Source organism: Pteropus vampyrus, unplaced genomic scaffold, assembly GCF_000151845.1.
Source record: "Pteropus vampyrus isolate Shadow unplaced genomic scaffold, Pvam_2.0 Scaffold7, whole genome shotgun sequence".
Classification (NCBI taxonomy): domain Eukaryota; kingdom Metazoa; phylum Chordata; class Mammalia; order Chiroptera; family Pteropodidae; genus Pteropus; species Pteropus vampyrus.
Window position 1 is genome coordinate 9844725 of NW_011888788.1, and position 20178 is coordinate 9864902.

Genomic DNA, 20178 nt, shown 5'->3' on the forward strand with positions numbered 1-20178 from the left:
AAATTATGTCTTTTCCTACACTGACATTAAATTTTGTTAGATATTGGGGCAAGGTCACTCAAAGACAGAGGTTACACTAAAAAGATAAACTTCTCTATCGAAAAAATCCTCAAGGGTTAGATGATTTCTAAGGTTACTATTACATTAAGTTAATAATCCTTAGGTAACAATTGGGGTTGTTATTCTTGTCATAAGCTTGTTCTGTCTCTTTGGCAAACATTTCACTGGATTATTTTATTCTCTATTATCAGATATGATAGTTTGGCAAACCAGGTAATAGAGACTAATTTCTTTAAATTAATCAGTGACCATGATTTTTACCCTATAAATGGCTAGAAATATGTTAAAAGGATAATGATATTATTTAACTTACCACAGGAACTCCTTTCCCATAAAAGTAAAGAAGACCAAGCCCATGAAGACCAATTGCATTGCCCTAGAACAGTTTTAAAAATCCAAGTGAAGTCCCAGAAGAATTCATGATAAGGAAAATTATTGAAAAATCATTCAAAATGTTTGAAACGCACCCAATAGGTGATTAACCATGACAGTTAATCAGGCAGTTGGCAAATTATTTTGACCCTTTCTAGTTTGTACTTTCACCCCTTAATAACTCCCTCTGACTAGAAAAGAGAAGAGGAAAATGAAAGTCAAGTCTTTCCTCTATGCTTTTATTTAGCTTTTATTTAGTACTCTCTTTGTGTTACCCCACAAGAGGCATGGTGCAGAGGAAGGAGATGAAAGTTAAAAGATGGATAAACCATGACCCCTGCCTTAGAGAGTTCATAGATTAGTGTGCTCTGACTCACTAGGGAGGACCTCTCAAAGTAATCATGTCAACTGTAGTAATTCCTGTGGGAGAACAAGATTGAGTGTGTTGTGGGCACCTAGAAGAAGAATACTCAACTGCCTGGAGGCGGCTAGGGACTGAGGGGATTGAGTTGTCAGAGGTGGTGACATTTGAGCTGGGTTCTGAAGTATGTGTAAGAGTTTTCCAGAAGGGAGAAATCTATCCAGACACTTGTTATGTGCTTTAGTCAAAGGAGGTTGCCATAAATGGCCAAATAACATTTAGATACTCTGTGAATTCCAATCTAGCTATTATGGATGATCAAGCATTGTTGGTATATGTTTCTTTATTCAAATTTGACTGCTTATAACATCACCAATGTTTTCTGTTCTATTTGATGCTAAATTAATTACCATTTATTTTTCCAATTTATATTCTAAATAGTCTAGAAAGGGAGTATTTAGCACATTTAGCATTTAGCACATGTTCAAATATATTGATATTCAGCCTATTAATCTCTGATGAAGAGTGAACCTTAAAAGTAACTTCCGTACCAGAAAACTCATTTTTTTTTTTTTTCTATCTCCCATCATGGATTTCAACCTCTAGTGACTGTGTAAGGAGCCATGTTGGCCACTTGGCTTTCATTCAGCAAATCTGTGGGTTTGTTTTATACGTTTAAAGTATTTCCTCAGAAACAAGTTCTCGTAGAAAACTCTCCCGATTTGCCTAACTGTAGATGCTGTGGATGGAGTCAGAGTATCAGTGATACTGGAATAAAACATAAATAGAGAAGGCATAGTTCAAAAACTATTTAAGACTCCAAAGTTTGGGCCTATAAATATCAAAAGGCCAGCTATTGTAAGAATTATTAAGGATGGTCCACCTATATTTAAAGCAAGTGGTATATGTCTGCTCTCTTCGTCCTTCTGCTCCCCTGACTACATCTACCTGTGGTCTTAGGAGTATTGGGGTAGTCTGGCCTCGGGGTAGTAAGGCCTAGTGATGGGTGTGATAAGGTCTAGTCCATCTGTCTTCTTCTAATTACTCTCATTTAAATGATGAGAAAAGTAGAAGGGAGGGGAAATAAGAAGAGGAAAGGGGGAGGAAAATAAGAGGGAGAAAGTTAGAACAGTGAGGACAAATTACTTTCCTTCTCTAAGAGAGTTGCAGGGAAACCAGGAGCTCAGTGGATGATTCCCTAACTGTTTAAGGCCCAAAGCACCTTTTTAGGACTTTTGGGTCAGGAATGACCATTAAAGTAATGTAAGAAGTACATTAATCTAGGTGATGAAGTGGTGGAGACTGAGGCAAGCCAGTGAGTACCTGCTTTGTCTAAAGGCAGCAGCAATTCCTCAGCTTTTGTTCCAGGCAGTTTTGTTACATGGAATGGTAGCTTCATATGGCCAGCTCTTCCCATTTTTCAAGAAAAGCTGGATGTCTAGATTTTGATATGAAATTTCCTAATTTTAAAAACACTTTCCGGGTCTAACAAAACATAAGTAGGCAGTCACCCCATATATAACTTTCACTTTAGGGCTTAAATGCTCTTGCTTAGGTTAACTGACATCAGCTTAGGGAGCAGACGATCATTTATTTGGCAAATATTCAATGAACCTCTACTATGTGCTAAGACCGCTGCACTCCTCTAGTTGAGGAGACACGGCCTTCAGAGGGTAGGAGAGATGGCACAGGGTAGAAGCAGTAAAGTTCCAGCAGTACATAGTATGAATCCAGGGCAAGTTCAGAAGAGGAAAAAGATTATGTGAGCCAAGGAGTGTAAGAGTGGCTTTGTGGAGGGAGAGAGGATTAAACTCTACTCTGGGGGATGGATAGGATTCAGAATAGGAGAGTCTGGGAAGGGAGGGGAAAAGACAAAAGTGTGGAGATGGGGATAGATCTGATGTGTTCAGAGGCTGAGAGAGAAAACTAGTCCAATATGGGCCCAATTTCACACAGGATAACTGTTTATGTTTCTGAGTAAATAGGATAAAAGAGGTCATAAAGTCTGTAGCCTTGCATTTCAGTACTGATATGACTTAAAAGCAAATTGAAAATGCATTTTTTTTCTTTAAGTAGAAGAGCGTGGGTGTGCAAAGAGTGGGAGATAGACATCTTTTACTTTAGTTGTGACCCTAATTGAGAAATCTAATTGTCCAGGTGATGATAAAGGAATATATGGCTGTGTCCACTTGATGCCATTCAGAACAATCATTTTAAATACACTGTCAGATTTCTTCTGTAAAGTAAGGTAACTCAGATCACTGCTGGTTACTCAGCCCTGAATAGCTTGGGAGCTGGGTTAATTTACACACTCAACTTCCTGGCATTATTCCTCTGGGCTGACAAATCAGCATTATTTGCCAAATTACAAAAGATCTTCTTGTTACATTACCCCGCCTCTTTTTCAGTTGGCTCTCTCCTGTCATCCTAATCTCCATATAACTAATAGTCTTGCTGAGCAACAATTTCATATAAATTACAAGGGAGAGGAGCTTAGTACCAGCCTTCTCAGTAATTTACACCACAATAGCAGCAGCACTGAAGTGCTAGTCATTTATAAATAGGCTCCTAAAGCAGCAGTAGGTTTTTAAAAACTGAGAACAGTTGAAAATATTCCGACTTGAGCACATCTTTACTGCTAGTCTTGTGGTATGACAGAGTAAGACAACAAAATGTTTCCTATTGTGCAGAGATAGAAAGTTTATTAAGGCCATTCACCAACAATAGGTTGATGGGTGCTGCAATTAGGACACTCTTAGTTTACTAAAGGGATTCAGAGTAGTCCTCTAAGTTTTATCTGACAGATGCCAGCCTCACCGAACCAAGGAACTAAGGCAAAACTTCAATGGCAGAAGCCATATTACATCATTTCTATATTCCTTCACAGATCCAATCTATTCTGCATTGCATATGCTTTGAAGTTCACTCTACCTAACTGGCTCCAGGCTGCAAAAGATAATAGCTGACACATACCACTTACTATGTGCCAGGCAGTGCGTTAAGTACTTTACAATAGGAGGCACAGAAATGTTAACTCAAAAATCCTGACAACAATAGGAGGCAAATCTTATATTATCATATTATAGATAAGAAAGTCGAGGTACAGGAAGGTTAAGTAACTTGCCTATAGTCACACAGCTAGTAAGTAGCAGGGCTGGCATTCAAACCAAATGTCTCCAGAGCCATGATCTCAATCATCGTGCCTCTCTGACAGCCTTATTCTTGGGCCAAGGGGATTTCTAGCTCTTGGGTATAATCAAACAGGAGAAAACTGGGCATTTCTTGGTTGCTTTCATCCTAAACTTACAGCATTATTGACTGAGTTTTCTTTTCCTATATCCTTATCTCTTATTTCTTGTTTCCGGAGCTAGATGGCCTCATCTATTGCATGTAAGAGGGGAAAGCTGAGCTTCTGTCTGGCTTCTTGCTAGGAAAATTCAAGTCACTGCCATTTTTCACTTACTAAGAAGACAAGACATGTCACTCCCTATCCCAACCCCATATTTTATTGAGAACAGTATTCTTCTTCTCCAGGACACGAAACTCCTCCCACGCCTATTAACCAGGCATGGGGCCTTGAAGTCAACTCTTCAGCACTAGTCTGCATGTAATGGAAGTCAAATGTTTTTATGTTTTGAAGAAATGAGCTGAGTACATACCTTATTGGCTGCCATGGAAAAGTATTTGAACGCAGTAGCGTTATTTTGTGGTGCCGCATCATTACCTTCTAAATACATCTAGAAGAAAAATTAAAAGAGGATGTTAAAAAACCAAGAAATTTGAGGATGATGAAAAGATTTTAGAATACATAGAAGTGATGGTTGCACAACACTGTGAATGTAATAAATGCCACTGAAATGTACATTTTTAAGTGGTTAATTTTATGTCATTTGAATTTCACTTCAATTTTTTATAAAGGAAAAATTAAAGAAACAATCTACTACATACATTCTGAAGTGAATTTGCCCAAGGACAAAAAAAATGAGCCCTATTTGTGTTTTCTCATATTTCCTTGCATCTAAATTTACTGTGTGTAGCACTTCTGGAAATAGAACACTTGTCCCCAAGGTTCCTAATGAATGCAAACTGGCTGCAGTGCCAAGGGCAGCACTTGGGAGAGTGAGTGGTCTTTGAAGAAAGAACCTGCCTCTCTAGAGGAATCCTCCACAAAAGCTGTTCAGCAGCCAGAGGGTCCTCCTACCAGAGGTGGCCCAAGCATGGACTTTGGTCAGCCTGGAGCTGGGTCTCATTCCTAGAGTGGAGGAAGGAGGCACCTCATGAGATTGAGGCCTGTATCAGTCTTCAGTGCATAATTAGCTCAGCTCTCCTGTTACATGCCAGGGGTAGAAGTCATGGGAAGGATTGATTCTGAACTATACTCAGTCAAGGAGTCCTGAGCCAGGTGCACTTCATGGCTGCTTTTGGCGTCCTAGATAAAGGCTGCTGTTTTATGGGGCTTCTTCCTAAACTATCACCTCAGGAATACTACCCTCAATTTGTAGCCAAATGCCCTTCAACTCCTTTCATGATCGAGGCCTGCAGCCCTGTACCCTACACTGGGTTCAATTAGCTGATACCATTAATTTCTTAGGTCTTTAAGAAATGAAAAATATCAATCCAGATGAAGCATATACCTTTCCTATAAATGCCATGGCGTTTGCACTCCCGGCCTTTGCTGCCTTTAAGAAATAGTATAATGCTTTCTGGAGAAAAAAGAAACAGTATTATTGACATACTCTACAAACGTCATTAACATATTCTACAAAACGGCTTTGCAAAGCAAACTGTATTTCATTTAACATACATTCAAAAATATATCTATGGAATGCCCACTTTCTTCAAGGCACTATTCCAAGTGCCATTGAACTGTAAATTGATATAGATATATATCACTCTTCATTTTATTATTATTTTAATTATTATTATTAATTTTAATAATTTTATATAATTTTAGAATGTGAGGACTTCTCACACTTAGAAAGGCACATGCATGTGGCTTTGTTGAGGACAGATGAATCCCAGCTGTAGATCTAAACAGTTCATTATTTGAAAAAATATGCTTCTATGTTATACTATATAACTTATTTTATAAGACAGTTTATATATTGGTAGAATTGGATATACAGCATCCTAATGTTTACAGGCAGAATGAATAAGACCAGACACACCTGGCTGCTTGCTGAGACCAGGTCTTTTCACAGAGGTGAACTTCAGGCCAGTTCTTTCTAAATCAAATTGAAGAGGGCTGGCAAAACCTCTGATTCTCTCTAGGTCATAACATTAAATGAAATACTCAGTCTAGACCACATAAGGACTGACCTGTCCCTGGCTGCCTCATTTCCTAGGCCTCATCCTGATCTTCCAGAAATTCTCCTCAGAGACCACATGGAGTAATAAAAGAAATCAGCCCCAGGAATGAGAAACAAAGAAACTCTCTAAAGTGTCTTACTAGGACACAACTCTTCTGCTCTTCAAAAAGCCTTGGATAGGTTGACATGCAAGGGTCTACTCCTGACCAAAGATGAGAGAAAGCAATGCGGGTAGTTTTTTCATATGTAAATTTGCTCTAGAAATATTATCAACTTATTCGACAACCACGGGGTCATTTATAAAGTCAGTCTGCTTATAGACGTAAAGTAAAGACAAATGCCACCAGTGCCAGACCTCATCACACCCATTCATCCATTTATCTCTTCTGTTCTTCATTTATCCTTTCAAAAACTTGATTGAAACTTGCTGTATATATGGTAGTATTCCAGGTATTATAGGTGATCCATAGATGATCAAAAACACTGTCCCCATATTTGCTCCCTAATAATACTGCTGAGAAGAAAGAAATACATGTAAAAACCAATAAGACAATAGGTGATAGATGGGATAAAAGGAATACCAAAAAGAATTAGAGGGATGTAGAATAACAGAAAATTTAACCAGTTCACTGATAAATATTTTACAAGGTTTTCCTTGCCTATTCTTCACAAAGACACAATAAGGAAAGTATTATTAATATCTGAGCCTATTTAGTGACACTAGAGTCATGTAGCTGGTATTGGAATCCCACAAGCAGTTTGAATCCAATCCCCATGTACTTGGCACTCTGCCTTCTCTGATAAAAAAGGGCTTAAATGATAAATGTCTCATAAAAGATGAAGATTCACCAGTGCAGAGGTCATCATAGTCTGGGGGAATAACATGAGCAAAGAATGGAGATGGAAATGTCCAAGTGTGTCTAGGGAGCAGTAATTACTTCAGTATGGCTAAAGTAGAATATCCAAAAGCTAAGACTTGCAAAAATATAATGGGGCCATATCATAAACAATCTTGAATACCAGGCTAAGGACTTTTATTTTATGTGGTAGAAAATAGAAGCCACTGGAGATTTATGGGCATGAGGTCATCTTGAAGTAAATGCTGTCTAAAATGTCTGGAATAATGTGTTAATTGGCTAGGAGAAATTCGTAGCAATGTGTGATTTACCAATCATTTATTGGTAAATGTATGCTTTACCAATTACATTTATCAGAGCACATTAATTTAAAAGATATGTTTGTTATGAATATTTCTATTCAGCTAAGACCCAAATATACCCCTAGGTTACTATAATTTGTGCAAGTCACAGTATCTCCATGGTTTCCTCATTCATGGTATCCTTCCCTGTGTGCTCATGGGGGCACCCTGTCTTTCCCTATTATGCATGCATCCATTGATTTAATTGTCTGCTTAATTGTTTGTCTCCCCCAATGCTGAATCCTCTGTTCTTAGCACAGCATTTACTGTATGTGAGGCACTCAGGAAATATTTCTAGAATGAATGAATAAGTGGGTGAATGAAAGGATAAATTTATATCTCTAAAACAAGGGGACCGGATTGTATGGTCCCTTCTAGCTCTAGTATTACGATTCTATGAAACCATTTTTCAAAGTCTAGTTTCAGAATTTGGCTCTCAAATATGGCAATAGAAAGTCCTAGGAAAAAATGTTTCACTTTGGGAAACTAGACTTGAACTGTTAAAAGAGAATAATCTATTCTTTAGAAACAAACAAGAATCCTGGAGTTTTCCCCATCCTTTAATATAATGACCCGATAAAGACCAACGGAATTGAGGCTTTCTGTAATTCCTCATCCACAACTCTCCACTCTCATGGCCTACTTGGCATTTCTGTTCTCTTTTCTTTCTACTTAAATTAACCTGCCTTAATGTTATTGCTTCAACACTTTGTTAAACACTGTGTGAAAGTACCATGCAAGTTATTTTGATGAATATGCATGAGCTAATCTGAGTTCTTGCTCTCAAAGAGTTAAGATCAAGTATCCATTCATTCCGCCATTCACCTATCCATCAGCTATAATCTGCATATTTGTGTCCCCCCCAAATTCATATATTGAAATGTAATGCCCAAGGTGATGGCATTAGGTGGGGCTTTTGAGAAGTCATTAGCAGAACCCTCATGAATGGGGCCTCATGAAGAGGCCCCAGAGAGCTAGCTTGCCCCTTCTGCTATGTGAAGATGCGATGGGAAGTCTGCAAACTAGAAGACGGTCCTCATCCAACCATGCTGGCACCCTGATCTCAGACTTCCAGCCACCAGAACTGTGAGAAATAAATTTCTATTGTTTATAACCTACCTAGTCTATGGTATTTCTGTTATAGCAGCTAAAACAGACTAAGACTCCATTCATCCATCATCTATCCCTCAAATAATTACTGAGCACCTGCTAACATATTTTACTGATTCGAAGATATACATCTCCCCCTTTTAATCAAGACATTTCTTACCATCAGTGGCATTGTATAATTTATATTGGCAGTGTTTTTTCTTTCTCAGTTGAGCATAAAATAATGTATCTTATAATTGACAGTGTCTTAGATAGGATGAAATATAGTATGTCTCAGGCATTATGTTAAATAAAGTTTTATTAGTTGAATGTACATCCTCTTTTTAAAAGAAATGAGCATGATTTTTTCATTGGTTCTAAGAAAATCTCTAGTTTAGTCAGTTTGTAACATTTCTTCTAGAATGAAATGCCAAGAAAGGGCATTGTTCTAAAAACATTTATGAACACTTATTTTATCTTAGGCTCTGTAAATCATCCTGGAAAGGGATGATATTAGCCCTCTTCTTTGTAGTGGTTGGCAGGGTAGACAAAGCAGTCGCCCTCACATATTTTATATTATTCTTCTGCTAGGTTGAATTTAATCATACCTTATCTACTTTAATTATAATCACCAAAACACCCAGCTTTTCTAACCCAATTCATTCTGATCCTGTATATATTTAGAAATGCAAATGACATTAAATGTACACATAGAAATTAAAGATAATATAATCAAGAATTGTATATTGCATATACAATACTTTTCAATAATTAATTCTGTAGTGGGGAAGAGAGTAGTGAAAATTTTGCCTGTGGTGACAACTCATAAGAGATTAATTCAATCAACAGTGAGATTAAGCCAATCAACAGTGAGAAGAAAAAAAAAAATGTAAGCTAGTTTTTTCCAGATATTTTGATATTTAATTTGCTGGGCAGTAAATTGACCATCACTTAGATTTAAAAAGAACTTTACATTAATAATTTTCTTTGGTGGACTGAAGCATTAGCATATTGGCTCAAGTGGTGGTTCTCAGGCTTAGGAGCAACATATAATGCTTAGAATGCTATCATTCATTCATTCATTCATTCATTCAATAAGTACTTACTAATAACCTGATATGTATCAGGTACTAATCTGAGAACAGGATACATAGTAGTGAGCAAGACAGACAAGAACTTACATTCCATTTTGGGGATACAGACAGTAAACAAGTCAAGATCAATGTATATGGAGTGATATGGGCTAGGAGAAAATAAACACAGGGTGATAGGATAAGTGATGGAAGAATAAAATTGATCAACGTAATCCTCTCTGAGGAGGTAAAACTTGAAGAACGAGATGTTAGCCATGGGAAGAGCTGCAGTAACAGCCTTTCAGAAATTAGGTTTATCTTTTTATCCTCTCTCTTCCCTTTGCATCTCCCATGCCATTTCAAGTTTATTCTGGTGCAACTAAACTTGTTGCAAAAATGACCACAATACTTTGCACTTTTGCCTATTAAAAGAAGAAGTCCTTTTCCTATCCCTTCAGTGTTGGCTGGCCTTGTGTCTTGCTTTGGCCAAAAGCATGTAGCAGAAGTGATTTGTGAGTTCCGACCCTAGGCCTCAAGAGACTGTGTTCTAAGAACCTTAGGACAAAAGCAATTTGACTGTCATGTAAAAGCTTGGGCCAACTGACGAGGATGAGAGCATATGGATAGACCCAGTCATTCTAGCTGTCACAGATGAGGCCATCATAAAGAAACCAGACCTAGCCAATACTCTAGCTAACTACAGATCTTTAAACAAGCTCAGCCAACATTAGTTGAACCTGGCCCAGACAAGAATTACTCTGCTGAGCCCAGCCAAAACTACTGACTTGCCAAAATCATGAATTAAATAAATGGTGGTTGTTTTAAACCACCTAGGTTTGGGAGTGGTTTATGATGCAGCCTAAGCTAATTGATACATAAGCCAATAACTCTTGAGCTCGCAGAACTTGACTGGAGCCCCCCATTCCAGTTCTAGTTTATTAGGCAGAATGAAGCAGCAAAGACCAGCCTCTGGTTGCCTCCGAATGTGCCTGAACCATGGGAATGGTTCTGAAATAAAGCCAGCCTTTTCGAAATATCTGGATGAACAGCACAGAGTCCAACACATCATCAGAAAGTTCGAGCTGAAGCAACCTGAGAGATTGTTATTCATTCTTCTTGCTTTATAAATGAGGAAAATAGGTTTTAGAGGCTTTTTTTTTTTTTTGCCTAGATCAAAAGGAAGTAAGGTTTGATGGAAAGAGCACAGGCTTTGAATGCTGAAGCCCTGAGTTAAAATTCTGCTTCATAACAACCTTTTTACCCAGCTGAGAGACTTGAAGCAATTTATTTCATCTCTTCAGCCTCAGCTCCTCATCTGTAAAATAGAGATAATAAAACCCTTGTGAATGAGCCCACAGGAGAGCCAGGGTGATGTCCAACTGCCTGGCTTTTGCCACTACAGCACCAGAATCCTTCAGTGTCAGCCTTGGATAGCACTTCATCCTCACCTAGAGATGGCTACAGCTTCTATCTGATAGCTGGAGTTAACCAGAGGTATCTAGCTTCGTGGGATTTTATGTACTCTACAAAGATTGGTGGGTATTCCCTGTAGCTGAGTTTTAGGTACCTTCACAATAAAATTTCAATTAACATGAGAAACTCATTGAAGGATAAAATTTGAAATTGGAGCAATATTGTGAATCTAGAATTCATCTAAGGAGCTAAAACCTTGGCTAATGATGAAGATAATAAAATCTGAAGGCCTTCAATTGAGCTGTCTTGGGATGCATATGCTTATTTCACTTGCTACCTATTTTTATCGTTTTATGAAATTAACTTTGACATTTACCTAATATATATATACTATATCTAATATAAAACAAACTATAATACCAAAGACACATGTGTAAAATACGATCTTAAGTGAAATAGAAAGTAATAATAATGTAATCTCCTTATAAAGTAGTTATTCCTAATGCTTAGACTTTGGGACTATGTTGAAATAGGGTATGTGCTCCTTTGAGGCAATAGCACACCACTCCTATAAAATGACAAAGGCTGGAAAATCATCTTTTAAAAAGAACCCCAGTTACTTCTCCAGATCTGTGAGGATCTAGGACCTTGGAACCTTGATCTAGACAAGACTTCATCCCAGGGCTCTGATATCTTACTAAGAAGGATCCTGTGTAGGTCAAGTTTATTTGCTCTTTCTCCACTAAATTTGATAATTAATTGGTAATTAATTGATAATTAATCTTATAACCTCATTGAGATAGGGTAAAGTTAGGCAAAATGATTGAAAGGAGCTGTGCAAATTTATAAAGATGCTTAATAATGCTTCTAATAACATTGCAAACAGTCTGTCTTCTGATCTAGCCAAATGGGGCTGAGTCTAATTCTCAGGAAACTCCTAGACGGACTTTCCACAGCTGGCTTAGGGAATGGGCAATTCCAAGGCCAGCATATGGGATGTCCTCCTTATCTTATCCCCGTCCAAAAGTGTGTTTAGGTGAGAAGAGGCTAGTTTCAGAGGGAGCATGGAAGCACCCCTGCCCCAACTGCTTCTTCAGAAGCCTCTACCCCTTTATACTCTAAGGCAAGTAGGAAACGTGTTCCCTCTGGTGAACTACGTTCTTCCTCAGAAGTTGGGAAGCTGATCTGACTAAGGAAGCAACAGTGGGCTTTCCCCAGCAACTCCTCCATGCCTCACTCCCTTTTCACTGCTCCACCATCCTTCCTCACCACTGTCCTTCCCAATCCACATGACAGAATCTTGAGATTGACTTACATAGTAATCCTGATCTAGACCTTTCCTCCCAATTAGATGTAATTGTCCAAGAGATACCTAGGAACAATAATTTTTGAAAATTATTTGAAGAGTAATATTAATTTAAATAAAGAAAAGAAAACCTCTCACTTGGTGATTTCACTATAGATTGTTGATACAGTTTGATTCAGTTGACATGTCTTAAAAAAGAAGCAGGAAACATTCCAGACTACATCTTTTATTGGGTAACTGGTCGATACAGGGCATATGGCTTCTTTAATGAATGGCCTGCTGGAGTACAGTAACACTGAGGCACATAAACCTACTGAAAGTTCATGCAAATGCCATACCATTCCCATTCCCAAAGGCAGAACATTTCTGGATCTTGGTAAGAATTCATTCATATTAAAACTAATATTGAATGGTGCTTTTTTAAATAATTAAAATCTAGGCTTTTAAGTAATGAACTTTTTTAGGAGTAAATGTAAAAAAATTGCCATTACTATGCCAACTGGCTCTCTCATAGTCCACAGGCCACAGGAACTGCAAATGGCAGGGGACAAAAAAGGAGCAGAACAAAGAGGAGGGGGTGTCTCTGCCCTTTCCCATTTAGGATGAGACATTGTTAACCCTTCTAGGTGTCAGGGAGAACCAAGCCCTTTGTAATTTACATGGTTTTAAAATTCAAGCTTGTCTTTATACATTACTTGTATCTGAACATCTCCTCTTTCTGCCAAAAATTTATAGTATTGGTATATGTCCCAATCCAGAATCTCACTGTTAGAACTCAGATTTTCAGGTCTCTCAGTTAGTCTCACTTTTTCCACTGGAATACCTTCATTTTTTTCCAATTTGTCAGCAACTGCGAATATAAACAAGCCAGAGAATAGCCAGAATACACAAGGTTGCAAGAAATAAGTCAACTTAGAGAAAACACTTTTAGGCTTAGCCTCCTTAAATTGTGCAGAGATCTAGTCTATTAACAGAAGAGAAATATCTTGAGGTAATAGAAATGTGCTGATTTTTGTTTACTTGGTTCTGAGAAAAGTGCAAAAAAGCTTTGCAACTCATACAAATATTGTATCAACATTATATCAATCAAAACTTACTGAACATCTTGGCCAAGTAGGTTCAAGAAAAGAAGACAGATTTTACAGATTTTAGGAGCAGATGACTAATCTCTTCTACCACTGACTTTTTCTTAGACTGAAACTATAATATAAAGTCAATAACTGCTCCGTAATTGCTTCCTATGGTAGTCTGAAAATAAATATAAAGATAAATATGTTTGAATAAACCTAACAAAGTATGCACTTTGAATTATACATATAGTAATTCTAGTTTTATTATGCATGTGAAATGATCTTGTTATATATGGCATCTTAAATTCTAAGTAGTAGTTTTTTTTCTCTTTCTTTTCTCGGATCCTAATAATACCAAAACTGTGTATTTAGATGTTACTCTGATTATAGAAATTAACCAAATGGACTTAACCAAATGGACTATTCATTTCTTGGAAGATTTTTATTCAAATTCTATTATGTATTCTGATTCAGTGATGTTGCAAGATGAAATGTTACATTAAACTTTGAAAATTATTCTAGGAACATATGTTAATCTTGTTCTATTTTTTCGTAGATGAAGGATAGGATAATAGAATAATGATTACTCGAATTGTTCTCAAGTGCAGAGATAGAGAATGCCAATGTATGTATCTTACATCCATTTCTTCAGGAATTTTAAACAAGTCATCCCATATTTGAAATGTTAAAATTAGAGAAACTGTTTAATATTTACTGATGCTACATTCAAGTTCTTAGTAGAAAAAAAGAACATCACAAGAACAAGTAAAAAAGAATTCTTTGGAGACATGTACTAACAAAAATAAAAGATGAGCACAATTATTTAAAACTTTTGAAAAGTAACTAATAAGAAATCAGAAAACTCTACATTGCATTACAAGAACTATATTATAACAGATGTTAAAAGCATAATCTCAATACAATCATTGTATTGATTGGCATTTATTTCTTTAATTTCTTGGCAAGTCTGTTTATCTTAAAATAAATTATGTGGATTACTCACTATAATCTGCCACTTTCTTGTAATGATTTAGGGCAACTTCACAATTCTGTAGAACATTGATTCCTGATAAATATCTGTACCCCTAAAACACAGGCATATATATTCTTAATATTCTGACAATGCTGTATTTATAACATATCTACTTGGGCCCAAGAATATTTAATTTACAAACCAAAATCATCTGGGACATCATGCTTCCTCCAGCACTTCCAAAGGTATAATATATCAGTGCCTAAAGTAAACCAAAACAAAACAAAAATATATACACGTCATCTAAATTTGAAATTCAAACCAATTCTGCTTTATTATTGCTAGCACAGCAATGGACCTTGACCTGCTCCAAAACAAATTACAAACTTCATTGTCTTCCTCTGTAAAGACAGCTGACATTTTGGTGGGGGGAGTGTCTTAGTGAGCTCTAGAGTCTGTGAAAAGGGCATTGTACACAATATTTTATTTACTCATCACAAAATCCCTATGAAATAGATATTATCTACCTTTAATGAAGAACCTGAAATATGAGACATTAAGACACTTATTGTATTTTAACTCCAAACTCCTCTGACTATTGAGCTGGTGCTTTTAATCACTGCACTACAGTGAAACCCTTTACCTAAAGAGTAGACTTTCTATTCAATGTACCTTTAAAAGAATCAGTTTTATTTCAGAAAAAATAGAGTGACCTTACCTTGGCTTGATTATATTCCATTCCTATTCCATAAGAAGACAAAAATCCTAATGCCTAAAGCCCAAAAGAAAAAGTCAATAAATACATTTATTTCACAATTATTCTTATCTACATTGGTAATATTTTAAATGTCTGCTCATGATAATTCGTATTATTAACCTATTTCTTATACCATAACAAAGTGCTTTTTTATATCTTTGTTAAGCTGCAAGAATCTGAAAAAGGGCACGAGTGAGAGCTTTGTATGTATGTGAAAATCAGCTAATATTTACTGAACATTAGCATAAATTATGATAATAAAACACAATGAAATGAAGCTAGAAATCATTAGCAAAGAGAACCCCTGAGCAATTCACACACATGTGGAAATTAAGCAGCACACTCTTGAATAACTAATGGGTCAAAGAAGAAATCACAAGAAAAATTAGAAAATATCTCGAGACATATGAAAACTAAAATACAACATACTAAAATTTATGAGATGCGGCAAAAGCAGAAGAGGAAGTTTATAGAGGTCAATGCCTACATTAAAAAAGAAGAAAGATCTTAAATCAACAACCTAATTTTATACCTCAAGGAACTTGAAAAAGAAAAAAAACTAAACTCAAAATTAGTAGAAGGAAGGAAAAATAAAGATTAAAGAAAAAATAAACAAAATAGAGAATAGAAAAATAGAAAAAAAATCAGTGAAACAGAGTTGGTTTTTTGAAAAGATCAACAAAATTGACACTTAGATTAACTAAGAAAAAAAGAAAAGATTCGAATAATGAAAATCTGAACTGACCGAGGAGACATTACAACTGGTGCCACAGAAATAAAAAATATCATAATAGACTACTATGAACAATTATATGCCAACAAATTGATAACTTAGAGGAAATAGACATATTTCTAGAAACATACAACCATGAAGATTGAATCATGAAGATATGACATTCTAAATAGACCTATAATTACTAAGGTGATTGAATTGGTAAGAAAGAAACCTCCCTCTTCACTGAGAATTCCACCAAATGTTTAAAGAATAACACCAATCCTTATAAACTCTTCCAAAAAATTGATGAGGAGAAAATACTTCTAAACTCATTCTATGAAGCCAGCATTGACAATAAAGCTAAATGAGAATACTACAATAAATGAAAAGTATAGACCAATGTCTATGATGAATATTGATGAAAAATATTCAACAAAATACTAGCAGACAGAATTCAACAGCACAAAGAAGACTGTACATCAATAACCAAATGAGATTAATTCCTAGGATACAAGGATGGTTCAACATACAAAATCAATGTATATTCCACATTGACAAATGAAGGGTAGAAAAACCACATGGTCATCTCAATTGATGCAGAAAAAGCACTTGACATAATTCAGCACAGTTTTAGGGGAAAAACACTATAGAAATTAGAGATAGAAGAAAATTACCTTAACATAATAAAGCCCACATAAGTAAAGCCCACAACCAATATCATACCAATTGGTGAAAAATTGAAAGCCTTCCTTCTAAGATTAGGAACAAGACAAAGACGCCCACTCTCATTACTTCTATTCAAAATAGTACTGGAGGTCCTAGTCAGAACAATTAGGCAAGAAAAAGAAATAAAGGGCTTCTAAATTGGAAAGAAGTAAAAATTATCTCTATTCACAGATGACATAATCTTATACATAGAGAACTATAGTGATTTCATCAAAACCTGCTACAACTAATAAATTCAGCAAAGTTGCAATACAAAATCAACACACAAAACCAATAGCATTTCTATACATTAACAATGAACATTTAGAAAAAGAAATTAATAGTCTCAATTCACAATAGCATCAAAAAGACTAAAATACTTAGGAACAAAGTAACCAAGGAGGTGATAGAATTGTACACCAACAACTACGAAAAGTTGCTGGAAGAAACCAAAGAAGACATAAATAAATGGAAGAATATCCCATGTTCATGGACTGGAAGGCTTAATATTGTTAAAATATACCCAGAGATTACAGATTTAATGCGATTCCTATCAAAGACCCAAATCCATTTTTTTTGCAGAAACAGAAAAATAGTCCTAAAATTTATGTGGGATCTCATAAGACCCTAAATAGCCAAAATTATATTGAGAAAGAAAAACAAAACTAGAGATTTTACACTTCCTGATTTCAAGGCATGTTACAAAGCTACAATAATCAAAAACACTATGATACTGGCATAAAGACGGACATACAGACAAATGGAACAGAATAGAGAGCCCAGAAATAAACCCTCACATATATGGGTTGAATGATTTTCAACAAGGCTGACAAGGTTACACATTAGGAAAAGAATAGTTTCTTCAATAAATAGCATTGGGAAAACTGGATGTCTAGATGGAAAAAATGAAGTTGATCTTGGGAAATTCTGATGCACTGAATCTCAGAATGCAGTCAGAGCCTCTAGATACTCAAAAAATTCCAGTGATGCTGATGAATGGCATGTTGAGACCAGTGCTTCTTCAACTTTAATGTACAACTTTAATAACACTGAGATCTTGTGAAAATGCAGAGTTACATTTAGTAGGTCTCAGATGAGTCCTGAGATTCTGTATTTCCAACAAACTGCTAGAGGGATGGGCATACTGCTGGTCTATGGACCACACTTTAAATGACAAGAGTCTAGCTCTATTTGAAAATTTTTGGGCCAAAGCTGAATTATGTTGATCACTGTAGTTTAAGGTATGTCTTGACATATGATGGAGCAAGTCTCCCCTCATTATTATATCCCCTAAATTTGTTTACTATTCTTAACTATTATAGATAAATTTTAGTGTCTATATTCCAAGTGTCACCAAACCTTCATAAAATAAATACTTTTTTCCACTTAATGATATATTTTGGAGATTTCCCCTTGCCAATACTTAAAGGTAGACATGCCATAATTTCATAGCATAGCCATTTCCCTATCGTTAGACATTTAGAGCATGTAAATTTTCCGGCTCTTATTTAAAACACTGTGGTTCTTTTATATGTATGTATATATATATATATACATACATATATATGTATGTGGTTCTTTTATATGTATGTGTGTGTGTGTATATATATATATATGTATATGAATAAATAACTAGAAGTGGAATTAGAATAAATAACTAGAAGTGGAATTGCTGAGTCAAAGTGCATATGCATTGAAAATGTTGATAGGTACTGCCCAATTGCCTGCCAAAGTGCTATACAAATTTACACTCTTGCTAAACATATGTGAAGTATCTATTCCTCCATACTTGTACCAACACTGTTGAGTTTTAATGTAGAACCAAAGAAAAATATATACAATTTTTGAAAAAGCTATTAAAATACTTTTCTCTTTTCTACTTTTATTTTATTTTGCTATTTTTCTTTTAGCTTTTTGAAACACATGCTTAATTTTCCTATTTATTAAAACATTTAATGCTGTACATTTTCCTCTGCATTTGGCATTAGCCTTATTCCATAACTTTTATATGTAGTGTTATCAACATCATTGAGTTCTTAACATATCATTTTTTTCTATTTTATCTTTGCTATTTGCTAAAAATTAGGAGATGCTTGAAATTTTATAAGGAGTTTATTTTCAGCTTTTCGTCATTATTTTTAGTTTTATTGTTTCCAGTCAAAGAACGTAGCATCATTTCTAGTCTTACAAATAAATTAAAATTATTCTTTATATGATTATTTTTTGAAAATAATTTTGCAATTTTTAGCTTTTTAATTTTGTTTAGGATGCTTTTCCATATAAAATCTTACTTTTGCATGTACATGTAGTCAGTGCATACTTTTCTGTCTGCCTGGATTGTCTTTGTGAAACTACGTTCCCTACATTTTTATTTCATTCATTTGGTTCAACAGGGCTCTCACCGCTGTCTGAATCTGTGTGTCACATGACACAGGCTCAGCCAATCAGATTACTCTTTTAGGTACAGTGATTGATTCAGTGTAGGCTTGTGATCTAACTCAGTGCTTTTGCAGAGATCACTGAGAAAGGAACCTGCTTCTTTCACAGAAACTTCCAAATAATAAGGGCCAAGGATACCTAGAGTTGTTGGTGTCCATCTTTGCCTCCATATGGGTGGGGTCAGACTGCTCAAAGTAAAACCATCATAGAAAGAAGCAAAGTGAAGAGACCAAGAAAATATGTCCTGATTCTACCCTCTTGATCTAGATTATCTAAAGGCAGCTACAACTTGAATTTCACAGTTACTTGAGCCAATAAATTGTACTTTTTCTTAAGCCAGTTAGGTTGTATTTCCTGTACTTGAAACTCAGAGAATCCTAATCAATAAAAGTGGTCATTTCTGTCGATGGGAAGTTCATTAAGTTCATAGATACACAATGAATCAAAATTAATTTCTGTATAATATATGCTGTCTTAGAACATAGTTGCCTTAAACTGTATCGTAATTTAGTGCTCAACAAATCAATTCCTTCTTGCAACATTCTTTGCCTTTTAGACGTTTGAAGACAGCTATCTGGTACCTCAATTATTTGTTCTTTTATGTAAAGTTTCCCTATTCTGCCTTCCTCATGTGATATATTTTAGGTTATATTCACCATCATGTGTGTTCCCTAGATCTGGTCTACATTGTGGATGCCATATTTCTGTCATGGCCTTGCTAAAACAAAGTAGTTACATTTCCTAAAAAAGGGAAGATATCCCAAAGTAAATGAAAGAAAACTTATGTTTTGTTAGTAAATTATGTGCATGCTTAATTATATGCATGTAAATGAATGTCTGTCATAAGTCAAGCTATGCAACTTAAGGCAGGAGAAATTGCCAAATCCCTAGAATTGAAAACTAGTGAACAATGAGAAGGTGTTGTGATCATTTTATCACAAAGTATTATGATTAAGGTATTTAACATCAAATATTGTCAGTAACTTCTTGCTGACTTTGAACTGAACATCCAGCCACATGTGATTCAATTGAAGAAAAGTATGTTTAGTCAAATTGGAAAGTTTCAGCTTTAATAGTTGCAGAATAAGTCAGTAGTTTGGAAGAAATCCTGGAAGTAATCGAGGAACACTCCTTTAAGAAAGGTTGCACTACTAATATTCTTAATGGTACAGAAAATGATATGTTGGACAAAGACAATTATCAACTAAGTTTTCTAAGTTTAAAACTGATTCAGTGGGACTTTGAACAAAAAAAAATTTTGGAACACTTAATTTAACTTATATTTACCTTTTTATATAATCAAAGATTGACATGATAAAAAATCTATATCTAAAATAA

At 35.5% G+C, this 20178-nt stretch overlaps 1 protein-coding gene across 1 annotated transcript in view; it reads right to left on the bottom strand.

The window, feature by feature from the left end:
- SEL1L2 (SEL1L2 ERAD E3 ligase adaptor subunit) overlaps positions 1 to 20178 on the bottom strand; it is a 120738-nt gene that overhangs the window by 28559 nt on the left and 72001 nt on the right. Inside the window, exons 6-13 of the mRNA XM_011370356.2 lie at positions 14943 to 14996; positions 14427 to 14486; positions 14255 to 14336; positions 12877 to 13031; positions 12191 to 12247; positions 5428 to 5496; positions 4453 to 4530; positions 374 to 436 (exon numbers count right to left, since the gene is read on the bottom strand). Coding sequence (XP_011368658.1) covers positions 374 to 436; positions 4453 to 4530; positions 5428 to 5496; positions 12191 to 12247; positions 12877 to 13031; positions 14255 to 14336; positions 14427 to 14486; positions 14943 to 14996 — 618 coding nt within the window. The remainder of the gene's footprint in view (positions 1 to 373; positions 437 to 4452; positions 4531 to 5427; positions 5497 to 12190; positions 12248 to 12876; positions 13032 to 14254; positions 14337 to 14426; positions 14487 to 14942; positions 14997 to 20178) is intronic.